At 38.5% G+C, this 14,437-nt stretch overlaps 1 protein-coding gene across 23 annotated transcripts in view; it reads right to left on the minus strand.

Moving 5' to 3' along the window:
• ZMYND8 (zinc finger MYND-type containing 8) overlaps positions 1 to 14,437 on the minus strand; it is a 110,000-nt gene that overhangs the window by 29,656 nt on the left and 65,907 nt on the right. For all 23 annotated transcript variants that reach the window (XR_016444423.1, XR_016444426.1, XR_016444424.1 and 20 more), the window contains 6 exons: positions 10,209 to 10,301; positions 9,266 to 9,353; positions 8,532 to 8,587; positions 6,992 to 7,069; positions 5,742 to 5,857; positions 4,017 to 4,498 (listed from right to left, as the gene is read on the minus strand). Coding sequence is in view for 19 of the 23 variants with exons in the window: in XM_090064501.1 (XP_089920627.1) it covers positions 4,017 to 4,498; positions 5,742 to 5,857; positions 6,992 to 7,069; positions 8,532 to 8,587; positions 9,266 to 9,353; positions 10,209 to 10,301 (913 nt within the window). In the remaining 4 variants the exon portion in view is untranslated. The remainder of the gene's footprint in view (positions 1 to 4,016; positions 4,499 to 5,741; positions 5,858 to 6,991; positions 7,070 to 8,531; positions 8,588 to 9,265; positions 9,354 to 10,208; positions 10,302 to 14,437) is intronic.

The following is a 14,437-nucleotide window of genomic DNA, read 5'->3' on the forward strand; positions in this document are numbered from 1 at the left end:
GTACAGAGTAAGTTAATGATGCAGTAGGCCTTGCAATGATGGATCAGTAGAGCATGGGAAAAGAGTAATTCCAGAATTACTTTTCATCAGTAAAAGTAAAGAAGCTGTTTGCCTGTGTTTTCTCTCTCCATAGCTGATAAAGCAACTCTGCTATGATCTCTAGGGTTGTCCCAAGAACTAGAAATTAAATACTGAAATGAAGCATTTCGAAACAAGATTTTAGCAACTCCTCGTTGAACTATCATGTATAATGGTATATCAGGTATAAGTGTGCCAAGCTAACTAAATTGCAGAAATCTGCCCTGGGGACTGTACAAGAAGCTCAAAGAACCTATGTAAGCCTAAAAGTTTCTTTGTGTTTCAGTTATGCTAAATGACAACAACACCATAAGAGAACTAGTCATACCGGCATATTTTCCCTATTGACAGATCCATTAATTTCACATCATTAAAATTTATTTTGACTACCTTGTTATCACTCTCACACATGAGATAGGGAATTGGTTATTTATCTTCTATACCAAGACTTGGCTTTGTAATCAATGCTGACACTCAAATATACTGGTTGGGAAGCAGTGGGGTTTCCTAAATGGTCAGATGTCAAGCAGAAATCCATTCTTCTCATCTCAGGTGGCACCACAGGTAAAACTTAACATTCTCATGCCAACTTAGCAAAAAAGAATAAAAATGTATTAAACCTATAGGGACTTAAACCAAACATTAATTTGGTGCTTAAACCAAACACTAATTTATAGGGACCATGAATAAGCCTCCCTAGTGCATAAGCTTTTACAAAATTGTCCAGTCTGGATTTTTTTTTTTAACCATTTCTCCAAGTTGTAGTCCCAGTCAGGGACTTCATGAAATGGACAGCTGATTTAATGCATCCTAGCAATTTCTACAGAGCAATTCCTTGGTTCTCTTTTCCATTGTTTAGCTACTACAACCATCTCTAAGGCTGTCCTCAGCTTCCTAAAAGGAAGTAGAAGAGTAGAAATGATGAAATTCTTCCCACAATATATTAAACCCTAACAATAAGATCTGTTAAGGCAAAGGTAATGAAGATGCCTATCTAAACATTTAGAAAAACTACATGGCATCAATCTGTAATAAGAATGTTATTTTTGAGACTATAAAGGGGTTAGATTTTTAAAATTACATCTTAGATTCTGTTAAGAACAAACACCACTGGTCCAGCTGTTTTGTGTAGACAGCTAGATTTTCCAAGCCTTCTCCTTGGTTTTTCATGCATAGTTTTCAGAGGAAAATTGACACGGTTACAACAAAGAATCACAGTTTTGCATTTTCCCCCATTTTCCATTCATGAAAAGTAAATTCCAGTTGATGAAGGGCCAATAGGAAATAGATAAACTGACAAGAACAATAAATTGACATCAGTTCTATAAAATACGACAATGTAAAAAGTGTCTCCTCATCTGAACCACTCACAACATAGTAACTTTCCCATTTGCTATCTACGGAAATCCCTATCCAGGAGTAAAAAAAGCTATCAAGAAACAACACCATGATTCTAAAATAACCCTGGAGTTATCTCAAAAGATGTGTTTTTGGCATACCGCCATATCGTCAACCACCTGTTTTTGATCCATACTCTGGTGTCACCCTAAATGCACCACACAAATGTTAATATTGCCAAAGGAATGGTAACCTAAATACCCATTATTGCAGTAATGTATTATTTTTCAGGTATGTTGCATATGACCTTGTGACTGGCTGGCCTTCGGATTCAGAGCAAAAACAAACCACCACACTAAAAAGGAACAGCAGCCCCAGGAACACTCAGCAATATAAGTTAGGAGGAAAATCCACAGAAACTTAAGAAGTTCTTGAGAATCTGCATCACTGGACCTGAGAGGAGAATGAGGCCAACATTTCCTAAAAACAATATACTTCGCCATGTGGCAGACAGACACTGAGGTTGTAGCTTCAAGAAACACCTTGCAAACCTCATATTTCTCTCATTTTCTGATATACCAGAGCTAATTTCTGTTGCCTGACATTTAGCCTCCAAATGTCTAACAACTGTAACCAGCATGTACATAAAACCAATTTAATCTCTAAAGTTATGCAATCCTCGCAACTGAAGAAGGTGCTCTTTTGTCTATGCTTCCAAATGCTTTGACAATGCGCAAGATACCAGTGAAACATTTAACTAGCAAATGTTATGTTCAAAGTTTCTGCTAAAAATATTAAAGTAAGTTGAGAGTTATCTCTGGCACTGGATCTCCATTTATTTGCGTCTCTCATGCAAATAAAATGCCCAACATACTCCCATCAAAACCATTCTGTCTCATCTATAAATAGCAAGAGGGTCCAAAATATTTCTCATTTAAAAATGTTATTTTCAAATACAAACATGTTTATTTACAAAGAGAAATACTTCTCAAGAACTGAACTTCCTAAATCTGCTGTAGAACAAAGTTTAGGGTTCTATTTTTAAATTTAGAGCATAAACATAGCATAAAAATAAAACATACAAAAATATACATATTACAATTTTTTATATACCTGGGATTCAGAAAGGCAGCAATTCACAAAGCAATGAATACACTCTTCCAAGTACTAAGCACTAGCTCTGCTATCAGCATCCCTTCTCCCCAAAACAGTTGTTCTCCTCCTTTTTAGACTCAAGGCACCTCTCATTACATACCTTGCAAAATTGTCAACTCTGAGTTTTCACTCATTTCATGACTATGAAAAAATTGAAGAACAATTCCTCTTTTGAAAGAAATTCAGAAATACCACAGCAGGACAGAATATTTTTGATACTATATATTCCTATTTGAAATCTGTGGTTTTATCACTACTGAAACTATAGGAAAAAGGAATTCTGAAAAAATCAAGCTCTCCCAAGGTACTTCAAGTTGAAAAATCATAATGGTAGCAACTAGAACACCCAGTCATTTTGAAAATCTTAGCCAATGGCTGCAGCTGCTATTTTTGCTGAAGATTGCTCTGGTATGTTAAGTTGATAGTACCAAAATGAAAAAAAAAAGTGTTAACCAACTTCTAAAAAAAAATCACATTTGAAAATATTTCATAAACCAGTAGAATCCAGATTTTTCTTAAATAGGTGGCTTGCAACCCATTTAATTTGTAGTGGGTTGCAAAATGAAGGTTAAGCCACTCAGCTGATTCTGCAGTTTTATTTCAAATGTCACTGCTGCTCCTACCACTTGTAGCTCCTCAGTGGTCCCACACAACTGCTTTCATCCAAGCGGGATAAGGAACCAGAAACCTGCAAAGAATTCTACCCTACCCATTTTCAGACAGGGCTAGAAAAATATTTACCTTGAAGCTATTAGTATAACGATTCATAAGTGGGGGGGAAAAAGACAAAGATGGGTGAAGAGAATTTTTAGCTAAAAACTATGACTGAGCAACATATTGTCCAAGAATTAAAAATATTTGCATTCACTAATCAATCCTCACCACAGGAAGATGCAATCATCTCTATTTTATAGATGAAATATTTACAGCCTAAAAAATGTTAATTGATCTACCTGAGGTGACAGAAAGTACGTGGAAGAGCTGTGCATATAATTTATTCCTGCTAACTGCTGGCTGCATCCTTGGAACTACTCTGCCATCTTTCTTCTTACCAAGTACAATTCTCCAAGCACCGTGGGACTTCATGTTCCTGTAACTTTACTGACTTCAATGAAGTAACATGCTGACCAATCAGGCTCATTCTGATTCACACCCCTTATTGTTAAAGCTCTCCTAAGAATGACTGTCAAGTCTCTCCTGAGTATCTCCAGTAACAAGAAGCTGTTTGGCATCAACTCCCACCATGACAATTATAAAATACTCTTGCTATTTAAACTAAATTTTCCTGGCCAATTTGTAAAATTTCTTTGGCCTGCTGACCACAAAAAAATGAACTGTTGCCTGCTGCTATACCTTCTTTGCAAACTGACTATACAGAAAGCTCATCATTATTGTATTTAATAAAACCATTCCAAGTACAGAACTGCTAATTCTCCAGTTCTTACCTGTACTCTTGTCAATAAAGTCCATGGACTCTTCACTTGCACTAAAGTGGCTGGAGCTTGCTTTTTTCTCTGCATCCTGTTCAACATCAGATCCAGTGTGAACTGATGAGTTTGTACTCATTGGTGACCGTGGCATGTCTGTCAAGGAAATTCTTCGACCAGTGCTGCTGCTCAGCATAGGTTTGCTCATTAGAATCTTGGGTGATGCTGTCATGTCAAAGTTTAGTTTGATTTTCTCTTGCTTATCTGTCTTTGCAGTTCCAGCAGCTGGGTTTGCAGGGTCTAACAACATTTGGTATTGATTATTGGGAGTATATGGTGTCCGGAAAGGTGCGTAATTAAATACTCCAAATTTTCTACGAATGTTATCAACATAAACCTCCATCTCTTGCATTGCACTGTTGAAGATGCTTTTAGTCTTTTTCACAGAAAAAGGAATTTCTTTAGACATGAGGTAGCAATTATTTATTGGAACCCAGGCCCTAAATACAAAACAATATAATGAAAAGAGAAAGATACATAATTAAATTTCATGCTGTAGATTTGACATGGGTAATTTTTAAGACAAAATAATTTACTTTATCATAGCGTCCCCCCAAAACGTATACCATATTTAAAAAATGATCAGGCATGCCTCCTTTCTCTTTAAAGTAATTACTATTGGTGAATAGAAAACATACATTTTAGATTTTTACTAACTGATTTCTTTTGGCTGAGAAATGAATCTGGTGACATTGGCTGCAAATTAGATGACATTCTTAGTTAAAAATTCCATCTAACTGTAAAAGATCCCCTAAACAACAAGCTTTGAGTACAGTAATGTTGGGGTTAGTAGCAAAGTAGAAAAGCCTGTCAAACAGTTCTTAAAAATAACCTTCTGGTGGTAGTGGCACGCACATTCTTTAAAATGTGGAACTGTATTTTTACACTGCATTACCCCAAAAGTAATGGAATGATGTAGCACTAGTAGCACAAACTCAGCAACAATGTTTGAAGAGATATTTTTTGATTGGTTCCATATGGTTGTTCAACTCTATACCCACTGAAGACCATAAAATTCCAGGAGTGCTGACTTCTTTACACTCAAAGAATTATAGCATATCCTCATATAGCCCAATAGATTCACATTTTCAAATCTTTCAATTCTATACCCACTGCTAGCCATAACTGCTTCCTTCACCAAGCAGATCACTGACAAGCCTAGAAAAATGTATGTACTATACTCCCTTCAGAGTAAAACTGGCATTTTAATTAAGGATTCTGGAATCTATACTTTGCTATTTCAGACAAAATGATATATCTATCATACAATGGCCAAAGAATAGGTACAATCATTTAACAAGTACCTCTATTTTTTTAAAAGGCTCTGATCTTAAGAATTTAGGATTTATATCTGAAGGAAAAATCATTTTAAGATGTGATAAAATGCTTATTTTAACAGAAGCATGAGACAGTTAAACTTAGTACTATAGGATGGAGTTTGGTTGGTACAAAGAAGCATCTATGAGAATGTGTATTATGCTACTCTAGCAAAGACAGATCTTACACTCTACAGACTTCATAAAAGAACTGTAACATATATACAAGCTACGTGATACACACACATACATACAGAGTCTCTTAAGAGTAAAACGTTCATAGGCTGGATAGTATGAAGTTCTTAGAGTGCAGAATTACAACACTTTAAATGCAGCCCATTCAGTCATCTTGAGGCTGAATTCCCACCTGTCATGTTGGCCAAAGAAACGGGCATCAACTTGCCCATCTTTATCCCTCAGTGCTTTAGCAGGCCAGAATGGAAAGCCTTTGAGTTTAGCCCAGACCAAAGGATGTGGATTGCTCTAGAGGAAGATGCACAGCACACAGTGAGAAAATATTACAAGCAAAATATTATTTTTAAATTTCTGATTGCGCAATTTTGGATGGTATGTATTATTTAGATTGCAATAACCCAATGAGTACAGGGCACTTTTCAAATAAAAGCAAGGTGCAGAAAAACTTATTAAAAGATTATTTTCATGAGTTAACCATTATTCTATGAATTGTAACTTACAGATGTAGACACATGCCAACAATGAAAACAGCTTTTAGACTGAATAAGGAAAAAATAATTTAAAAGAGTCTGGGAACTTAAATGTTAACCAAATGTAATATATTTACAAGAAGCTATAGTAAACCTATCAAAATAATGTAGATTACAATAATTTTTAGTAGCACTATCCCTTTGATTACATACATTCAAAACTAGATTTTCTGATACCCTTCTCATTCTTTTCCCCATACTGTGTTTGTTTTATTCAGCCTAATATGGACCTCTCATTCTGCAAACTCTCTCACTTGCACTGATGCCAAGATAGGGGAATAGGGCTCTCATTCTATACTTTTCTGCTTGAGGTCCTGGTCTCTATTTCTCTTGTATAATATTAAAGATAATATCAGCATAAGGCAGACAAGTTATTAATAGAATATATTTATAAACTAAACTCAGATTTCTAAGCCCACATGTGGAGAAATGAACATTTATATTTTATAATTCTTATCCTGCCTTCGAATACCACATACAAACACAAATAACCCAGAAGCCAGGATCATATCTTTGAGGGAAGAGGTTGACAGTTGGATGTTGGCAACCTATGTAACCACATATTTCATACTGTACATATCATTTTAAAATAAGAGCACAGTCTGACAACCAAGCATCTCTGATAAATTTTATGACATGCTTCGCAAAATCTAACTTCGGGACTCGTTTCCTAGAGCTGAAAAGTTTGTCTGGCACTCCATACAAAACATCTCAGCTTTAGAATTTCCAGGTCCACTACAACCACAATCAACTATAGCTGTTCCCCTTGCTGTAAGTCACTTGCTCACTACCCAGAGAATTATAAAACAAGAGCTGTAAAAGGAAAAAGATATTCAGAGACAATTAATACAAATGTTTCTTCTTTCAAGGAAGTATTAACTCTTTGACTTACACAAGGCTCACAAAACCAGTTTTCTCTTTTTTGGCAAGCAGCTAAGTAACATTCTGGACACACTTCAATTTCATTCATCTGCAAAGAAAAAATGAATAGCAATTGCAAGGTTCAACACAATCTAAAATGCAATTTAGAAACGGGTTTTTTTGTCTGCCTAAGATCCTGGTATTATCAGAAGGAACATGTGCAGCCACAGAATTGTACTTTTTGTCAAGTCATTGCAACATGGCTTTGAAGAGCAGCTACCCTCTTTTCCATGTCTGGCTGAAGACAACAGAATATCTCACATGTGAACTGCACATAAAATACACTGCAGAATTATGATAAAATATTAGTCGAGACAGACTTGTGTATGTTATTAAGCTCTGTTTAGTGTGATTAAGCTCCATGTATTTCTTCTTAAATTAAAACTATGAGAAGGTGACTTGTTAGATAGAATGAAATGTCTCTACCCGTTACAGATGCAGTTTAAAAATACATATTCATATTGTGCATTACTCTTCATATTGTGCTTCATCCCATCAGGCATTTTAATGACAGAATGATAATTTCAATTAAAGGAAGAAAATCAGCATTTAAGATATGATATTTAATGCATAATCAAAATATATTTTAAATATATAATTTTAAAAGAATTATAAGTTATTATATGCTTCTAATTTATACTATAGTGAATTAACAAGTTTTCAAGGCTTCTATAACTGAATTCAAGACATTGCTGACGCAGGGGTGTAAAAAACCCTAGTTGAGAGAGACAGAGAGACAAAAAAAAGTTCACAGACAATTTGCAACACTGAAATTATGGCCTAGAACAGAAGTGACTAATTGGAATCATTTAACTACTACGCATCTAGTTACTATGACTTCACAGGCAACCTTGGTAACTAAATCATATTAATGTAAGCATAACACTGAAAATTTTGGCCTCTGTATTCTTTTCTAAACGTTCATTTAGAATACGAGTTTATTATAGGAACCAAAGTCCTCCTATTTTAATACCTATTATCCAAAATCCATATTCGTGATCACACAAAGCCAGCAGAGACTGACTTTTATATAGCAGGTGTCGTAATGTAAGAAATTTGAACACTGCTCTTGCATTAATTACAAAGACTCTGAGAGAATATCTTTAAGTGCAAGAAAGATTCCAGAGAGTTTAAAACAAATTTCAATTAAAGAAAAACATTTACAACTTTTACATATTATGACATTTTCAAAAATATTTTAATTGAAAGAGGGCGCGTCTACACATGCACGTACTGCACAGTAAGCGTTTTTTAGGCCGGCATCTACATATGTAGTCAATAAAGCACAGTAACTGACCAGGTATAAATTTGATGATGCAGGTATCAAATGTAGGCCCAAGTTGGTGTAAGTTGCTATAGTTACTGCGCAGTACAGGTGTGCACGTGTAGAAGCATACCTGTACCATGCAGTAACTTTCAGTTACTACACAGTAAATGTTCTGTGCAGTAATTGTTCTCGTGTCAGCACACCCAGAAACAAAAAATTAAGTTAAGTGGAATTTCACACATACCTCATGCTCACAGATTTTGATTATAACTTTTGCTGTTTGTGTCAATTTGTGATTTCCTAAAGGAATGAGACAGAAAGAGGATTATTCAAAATAATTGTGCTAAAATTAAATTAAAATTTACATTTTTCTCTGAAACAGTTCATTGTTCAGGTAAATGAGATCCTTTTCAAAAGAAAGAACATTTAAAAAGACATTTTAGAAACATATATACATGGTGCTTGTGAAAACAATAAGCTGCCATTTCTTCCTTAAACTCAAGCATGCCATGGGAATGGCTATGTGAAAGGTTTTCAAGGCCCTTCCTTAGATTAGTTTGTATTGGGACAATTATATGATGCTCCCTTTGGAGTCAGGTTTCAGTCTGGAATTCTCTCTGTTTCATCACTTACAGAAACTGTTCAAAAGGCAGTGGAAACTGCAGTGCGGAAGTACTTCTTCCAAGAGAAGCACAGAGTATAATATTTCCTCATTTATAACTTTTATAAAGCCCTACACTGAATGACTCAGGTCTCACCTTTGATGCTGAAACTGTTTTTAGAATGTGGTAAGAGAGCATCAGAACAGGTAATACTTGCTTCTACTATCACATTCTCAAACCACTCTACACTTCTTTGTTCACTAGTTACCAAAAATATATTTTCAGCTTCTACCAGCTTTGAATCGAGAAACTGCTTCGGTGCTATAGATTTTTTCAGTTTCATTTTTCAAGAAATAAGTAAAAGCTTAGTACTTACCCCCATTGTAAATAATGCAATTGTGCAAAATCCATTTGGCATCAGCCAAAAATGCTTCAGTGCAACCATACATTTTTTTTTTAACATTCTGCAAAACAAAAACATTGGGATAACATCATAAAGCAGATAAAACTTCCCAGTGAAAGTCGCTTTTCCAAATCAACCACCCAACTGTTGTCAGAATCAGAACATTCAATATATTCATGTTATAAAAATCTCCAAAAGTAAATTTATTATCCAAGTTATTAAAATAACATGGCATAGGCAGTGTTAAATCATTTTCTTTCAAATTAAAAAGTGGCTAATTCCCTATTATGGTGTTTATAGGCTATTTAATATTTCTATGCAGAAAATTCAGTCCATGATTTTCTCTACTCGCCTATTTTCATTCTGCAGTACTGGCAATTTCTAGCTTAATACACCAAGATAGAGACAGAGGTTTTAAAAGTTACAGAATTTGTAAGAGAAAAATAGGGTGCATTCATGAGTCTATCCATTGTACACACTGAACTTAAAAGCAGGAAGATTTTTGCTAGACAACTCCCTATGTTGAGGGAAGAACTTGGATACCACAAAGCTAGTGAAGAATGGTAATATCACCACGAGGCACCACCTTACCCTATGGCATAAATTAAAACTCTAGTTTATGATAGGGCAGAAAATGTATGTACCATAACTAATTCTTCAACCAACTTCTTTTTCCACTGCAACCAAACAAGGCTCAGGCACATTTGCAGAATCAATACCCGTATATGTCCCCAAAAAGTGAGCCCATGTCCTGATAAAGGCAGGAAGACTCATCTGCCAGTTAAATGATCTTAGATAGAAGTATCAGTAACAAAAATCAGTACTAATACAGTTTTTTAAAAAATGCTTAACAATTAAGACAATCCAACTTAAGCAATTAAACCCAATATAGTTTTTTCCCTTTCTACAAACCAACCTTTTCTAATGTACAAAGGTCCATTGGATGAAAGATATATTCTGCATAATCTGGGTGTTGATCCAGTGAAACCGGCTTTTGAAATGGCTCTGTCTGTTAAAGAAAAAAAAACCAAGCACACAACTCATCACTATGGAACAGCTTCACCAATTCAGCATTAGCAATTCTTATCCTAAATCCTACTTCCAACAGAGCCAACAAAAGTCCTTCTTTGGGGGTAATAATAATAAAGCTTGATAAAGAGGAAAAAAGCTACAACATAACAGAAAGAACTTAATAGAATCACTTCACTGAGTATTCTGTTCAACAGTCATGAGCTTGGATATTTTTTAAGCAACTGGAGACACAGTTCACACAAGTTATGATTTTTCAAATAGTGATGAATTAAAAGCAAAGGGTTTATATTTTGATGCACTGTTATGTACAGTATACAACACATAAAGTTAAATTCTTTCTTAGCGCAAGTGAAATACCACTCCTTAACTAAGACAGTAATAGTTAACTGGGATAGCAAAAAAAACTTAGAAAAGCAGAACTGATCCATTTTAAATACCAACATCAGGCTAGCATTATGAAGAACAACCAGGAAGTTTCAAAGTTTCATAGTTAGTAGGGTCGGAAGGGACCTGAGCAGATCATCAAGTTCGACCCTCTGCCATGGCGGGAAAGATTACTCGGATCAAACGACCCCAGCAAGGTGATTGTCAAGCTTTGTCTTAAAGACTCCCAGAGTAGGAGACTTCCCTTGGAAGTTGGTTCCAGATCCTAGCCGTCCTGACCGTGAAGTAGCACCTCCTGATGTCTAATCTGAATTTACCCTCTGCCAGCTTGTGACCGTTATTTCTAGTTACTCCTGGTAGTGCTTGGGGAAACAGGGACTCCCCCAGTGCCTGCTGGTCCCCTTTGACTAGTTTGCAACAGGCCACTAGATCCCCCCTCAGCCTTCTCTTGTGGAGGCTGAACAGGTTCAGGTCCCATAGCCTGCCCTTGTAGGACCTGCCCTGCTGCCCCTGATCATGCAAGTGGCCCTCCTCTGGACTCTCTCCATGTTGTCCACATCCCTCTTGAAGTGCAGCGCCCAGACCTAGATGCAGTACTCCAGCTGTGGCCTAACCAGTGCCGCACAGAGGGGGAGGATCACCTCCCTGCACCTGCTTGAGATGCATCTGTGGATGCATAACAAGGTGCAGCTGGCCCTCCTGACTGCATCCCCACACTGCCGGCCCATGTTCATCTTGACATCAATGACGATTCCAAGATCCTTTTCTGCCTCTGCACTGACGAGAAGGGAGTTCCCTAGCCTGTAGGTATGCTGCTGATTCTTCCTCCCCTGGTGCATCACCTTGCACTTGTCAGTGTTGAATCCCATTCTATTCTCATCTGCCCACCCCTGTAACCTGTCTCGGTCTGATTGTAGCCTATTTCTTCCTTCTAATGTGCCCATAAACCCCCACATCTTAGTGTCATCAGCAAATTTGAACAGGGTGCTTTTTACCCCCTTGTCTAAGTCGCTGATGAAGATGTTGAACAGTGCGGGCCCAAGGACTGAGCCCTGGGGGACCCCACTGCCCACATCCCTCCAGGTCGAAAACGACCCATCCACCACCACTTTCTGGGTGAGGCCCTCCAGTGTTGGCGACCCATTTAACCGTTTAGGTGTCGACAACACAGTCCCCCAGTTTCTTAATGAGAACAGGGTGAGAGACAGTGTCAAACGCCTTCCGAAAGTCCAGAAAGACTACGTTCACTGCTACCCCTGCATCTAAGGATTTGGTGATCTGGTTGTAGAAGGCCACCAGGTTGGTCTGACAAATGAACCTGTGTTGGTTGCCCCTAAGCATAATCTCCCCTGCTGGCCCCTCATGGACATGTGCCAGAATAATTCTCTCAAAAAGCATACCCAGGATCGAGGTAAGACTAACTGGCCTATAGTTCCTCAAGTCCTCCTTCCTCCCTTTTTTGAAGATGGGAACCACATTGGCCCTCTTCCAGTCCTCTGGTACCACACCAGAGCACCACGAGTGCTTGTAAAGCCGTGCTAGGGGTCCCACAACGACCTCAGCTAATTCCCTCAGCACTCAGGGCTGGAGATTGTCCGGACCAGCTGGTTTAAATACATCCAGTCCCTCCAGAAGTTCCCTGACTAGATCCTTCCTGACTCTTGGCCTAGGTGTGCCTCCCCTGGGGCCTGAGGGGGCTGATCTGGTCCGTCCTCAGGAAAATGGAGGCAAAGAAGCCATTAAATAGGTTAGCTTTGTCGTCTGGTGTGACGACCAAATTTCCTAGCATGTCTTGCAGGGGCCCCACGTTACCTGGTAACTTCTTTTCTTCTTTATGTATTTAAAAAAGGACTTCTTGTTGTCCTTGATCCGGGAAGCTAGTCCCAGTCCCATCTCCGCCTTGGCCTTCCTGACTGCCCCCCTGCATCCCCGAGCAACCGCAGTATAATCCCCCCTGGTGATGGCCCCTCCCTTCCATTGGATGTGCGCCTCCCTTTTAGCTAGAAGACATTCCCGGATGCTTATGGTGAGCCATGGGGGCTTTTGTGCCCTCCTGCTCCCTTCTGATCCATGTTGGGATTACCACCCTTTGGGCTTGGAGGGTCATCTACTTAAGGAGCAACCACTCTTCTTGGACACCTGGCTCCCCTTCTGTCCGGGACCTCAGTGCTTCCCCGACTATTCTCCTTAGCTTACCGAAGTCTGCCCTCCTGAAATCTAAGGCAGTTGCCTTGCTGTAGGCCTTTGCCACCTTGCGCTGGATGGTGAATTCCAGCAGGTGATGGTCATTGTTGCCCAGGTGGTCGAGCACCCGCAGCCCCCTCACCAGGTCGTCACCCGTGACCAGCACCAGGTCCAACAAGGCGTCTCCCCTGGTGGGGCTGTGCACCTCCTGGGTTGGATGGAGGTCCTGCATTTGGGCTAGGAACCTATGTGAGCGGTCAGACCTGGCAGACTGCTCTTCCCAGCAGATGTCTGGAAAGTTCAGGTCACCCATGATGACCACATCCTTTGACCTAACTACCTCCTCCAGCTGACTTAAGAATTCCTGGTCTAACTCTTTCCCTTAGTTGGGTGGTCTGTAGTAGATCCCCACCGTTAAGTCTCTTTCCTCTTGACCGCCTTGTATTCTAACCCAGAGCACTTCCATGTGCCCCTCCTCTGACTCTGTGCTACCTGATGAGGATGTGTATTCCTCCTTAATGTAGAGCGCCACACCCCACCTTTCCTCCTTGTCCTGTCCCTCCTGTACAGCCTACAGTCCTTGATATTCACCACCCAGTCATGTGTTGGGTCCCACCACGTTTCAGTGAGCCCCACTATGTCTGGGTTGGTGTAAGCTAACAAGAGGGTAAGTTCCTCCTGCTTGTTTCCCATACTACGAGCATTTGAAGTTGGTGGTCCCGAATTCATCCCACAAGACCATTTGAGGGAATGAATCACTGGCAGATTTTTCTCTTTAATTCCTTAAAGAACCAACAGGTTTACTAGGAATAACCATACGAATAAGAGAACCGTATCAGGTACAAAACAGCATTATTTTAATCGTGAATTTTACTGTGAAAACAAAAATCATTAGATTAGGTTATCCCAATTAGAAGACCTGGATGATATTACTAAGTAAAGAAAGCATTTGGCTGTTTATTTCATTTTCTATGTTAGGATAAACATATATCAACGATGATTCTTCAAATAAAAAAGCATAATCAGCCCTCCCATTTTAACTTCAGAAGTATTGTAATGTCTTAATAAAAGGTGTTAATCAAATGCCCAAGGGAGAAATACCCAAACTGTATTAACTCGACAACATCTTCCCAATTGTGTTTTCAAAATCCCTAGATTGGGTGCTCTTTTGTAAACAAACAATAGACTTTGCTTCTGAAAAGCAGCCGTTGGAATTTCAAATGGCTCACTGTAGCAGCACAAGATTTACAACTCGAGAGTAAAAAGACTTGGAAAGGACAAAACTCAGCAGCATTCAGATGCTAGTTTTCCTAGGAACTGCCATTATTGTTTTGCTAAAACAAATACCAAGGAGAGGTCAGAGTTGTTAAGAATCTATGACTGCATTTCCTGTCTTTCTGTACCATTATTTACTGTATTACCAGGAGAATGGAGATGTATTTTGTGTTCACACTCCAATTTCATTTGTTTAGGAATAGGAAATGAAGTAGTTTAATAAACGATTTGGGGAAAAAAAACAAACCTAAAACCCCACCTATTTTACTG

The sequence above is a fragment of the Crocodylus siamensis genome, chromosome 10 (assembly GCF_052110815.1).
Source record: "Crocodylus siamensis isolate JL-2025a chromosome 10, ASM5211081v1, whole genome shotgun sequence".
Taxonomy (NCBI): domain Eukaryota; kingdom Metazoa; phylum Chordata; order Crocodylia; family Crocodylidae; genus Crocodylus; species Crocodylus siamensis.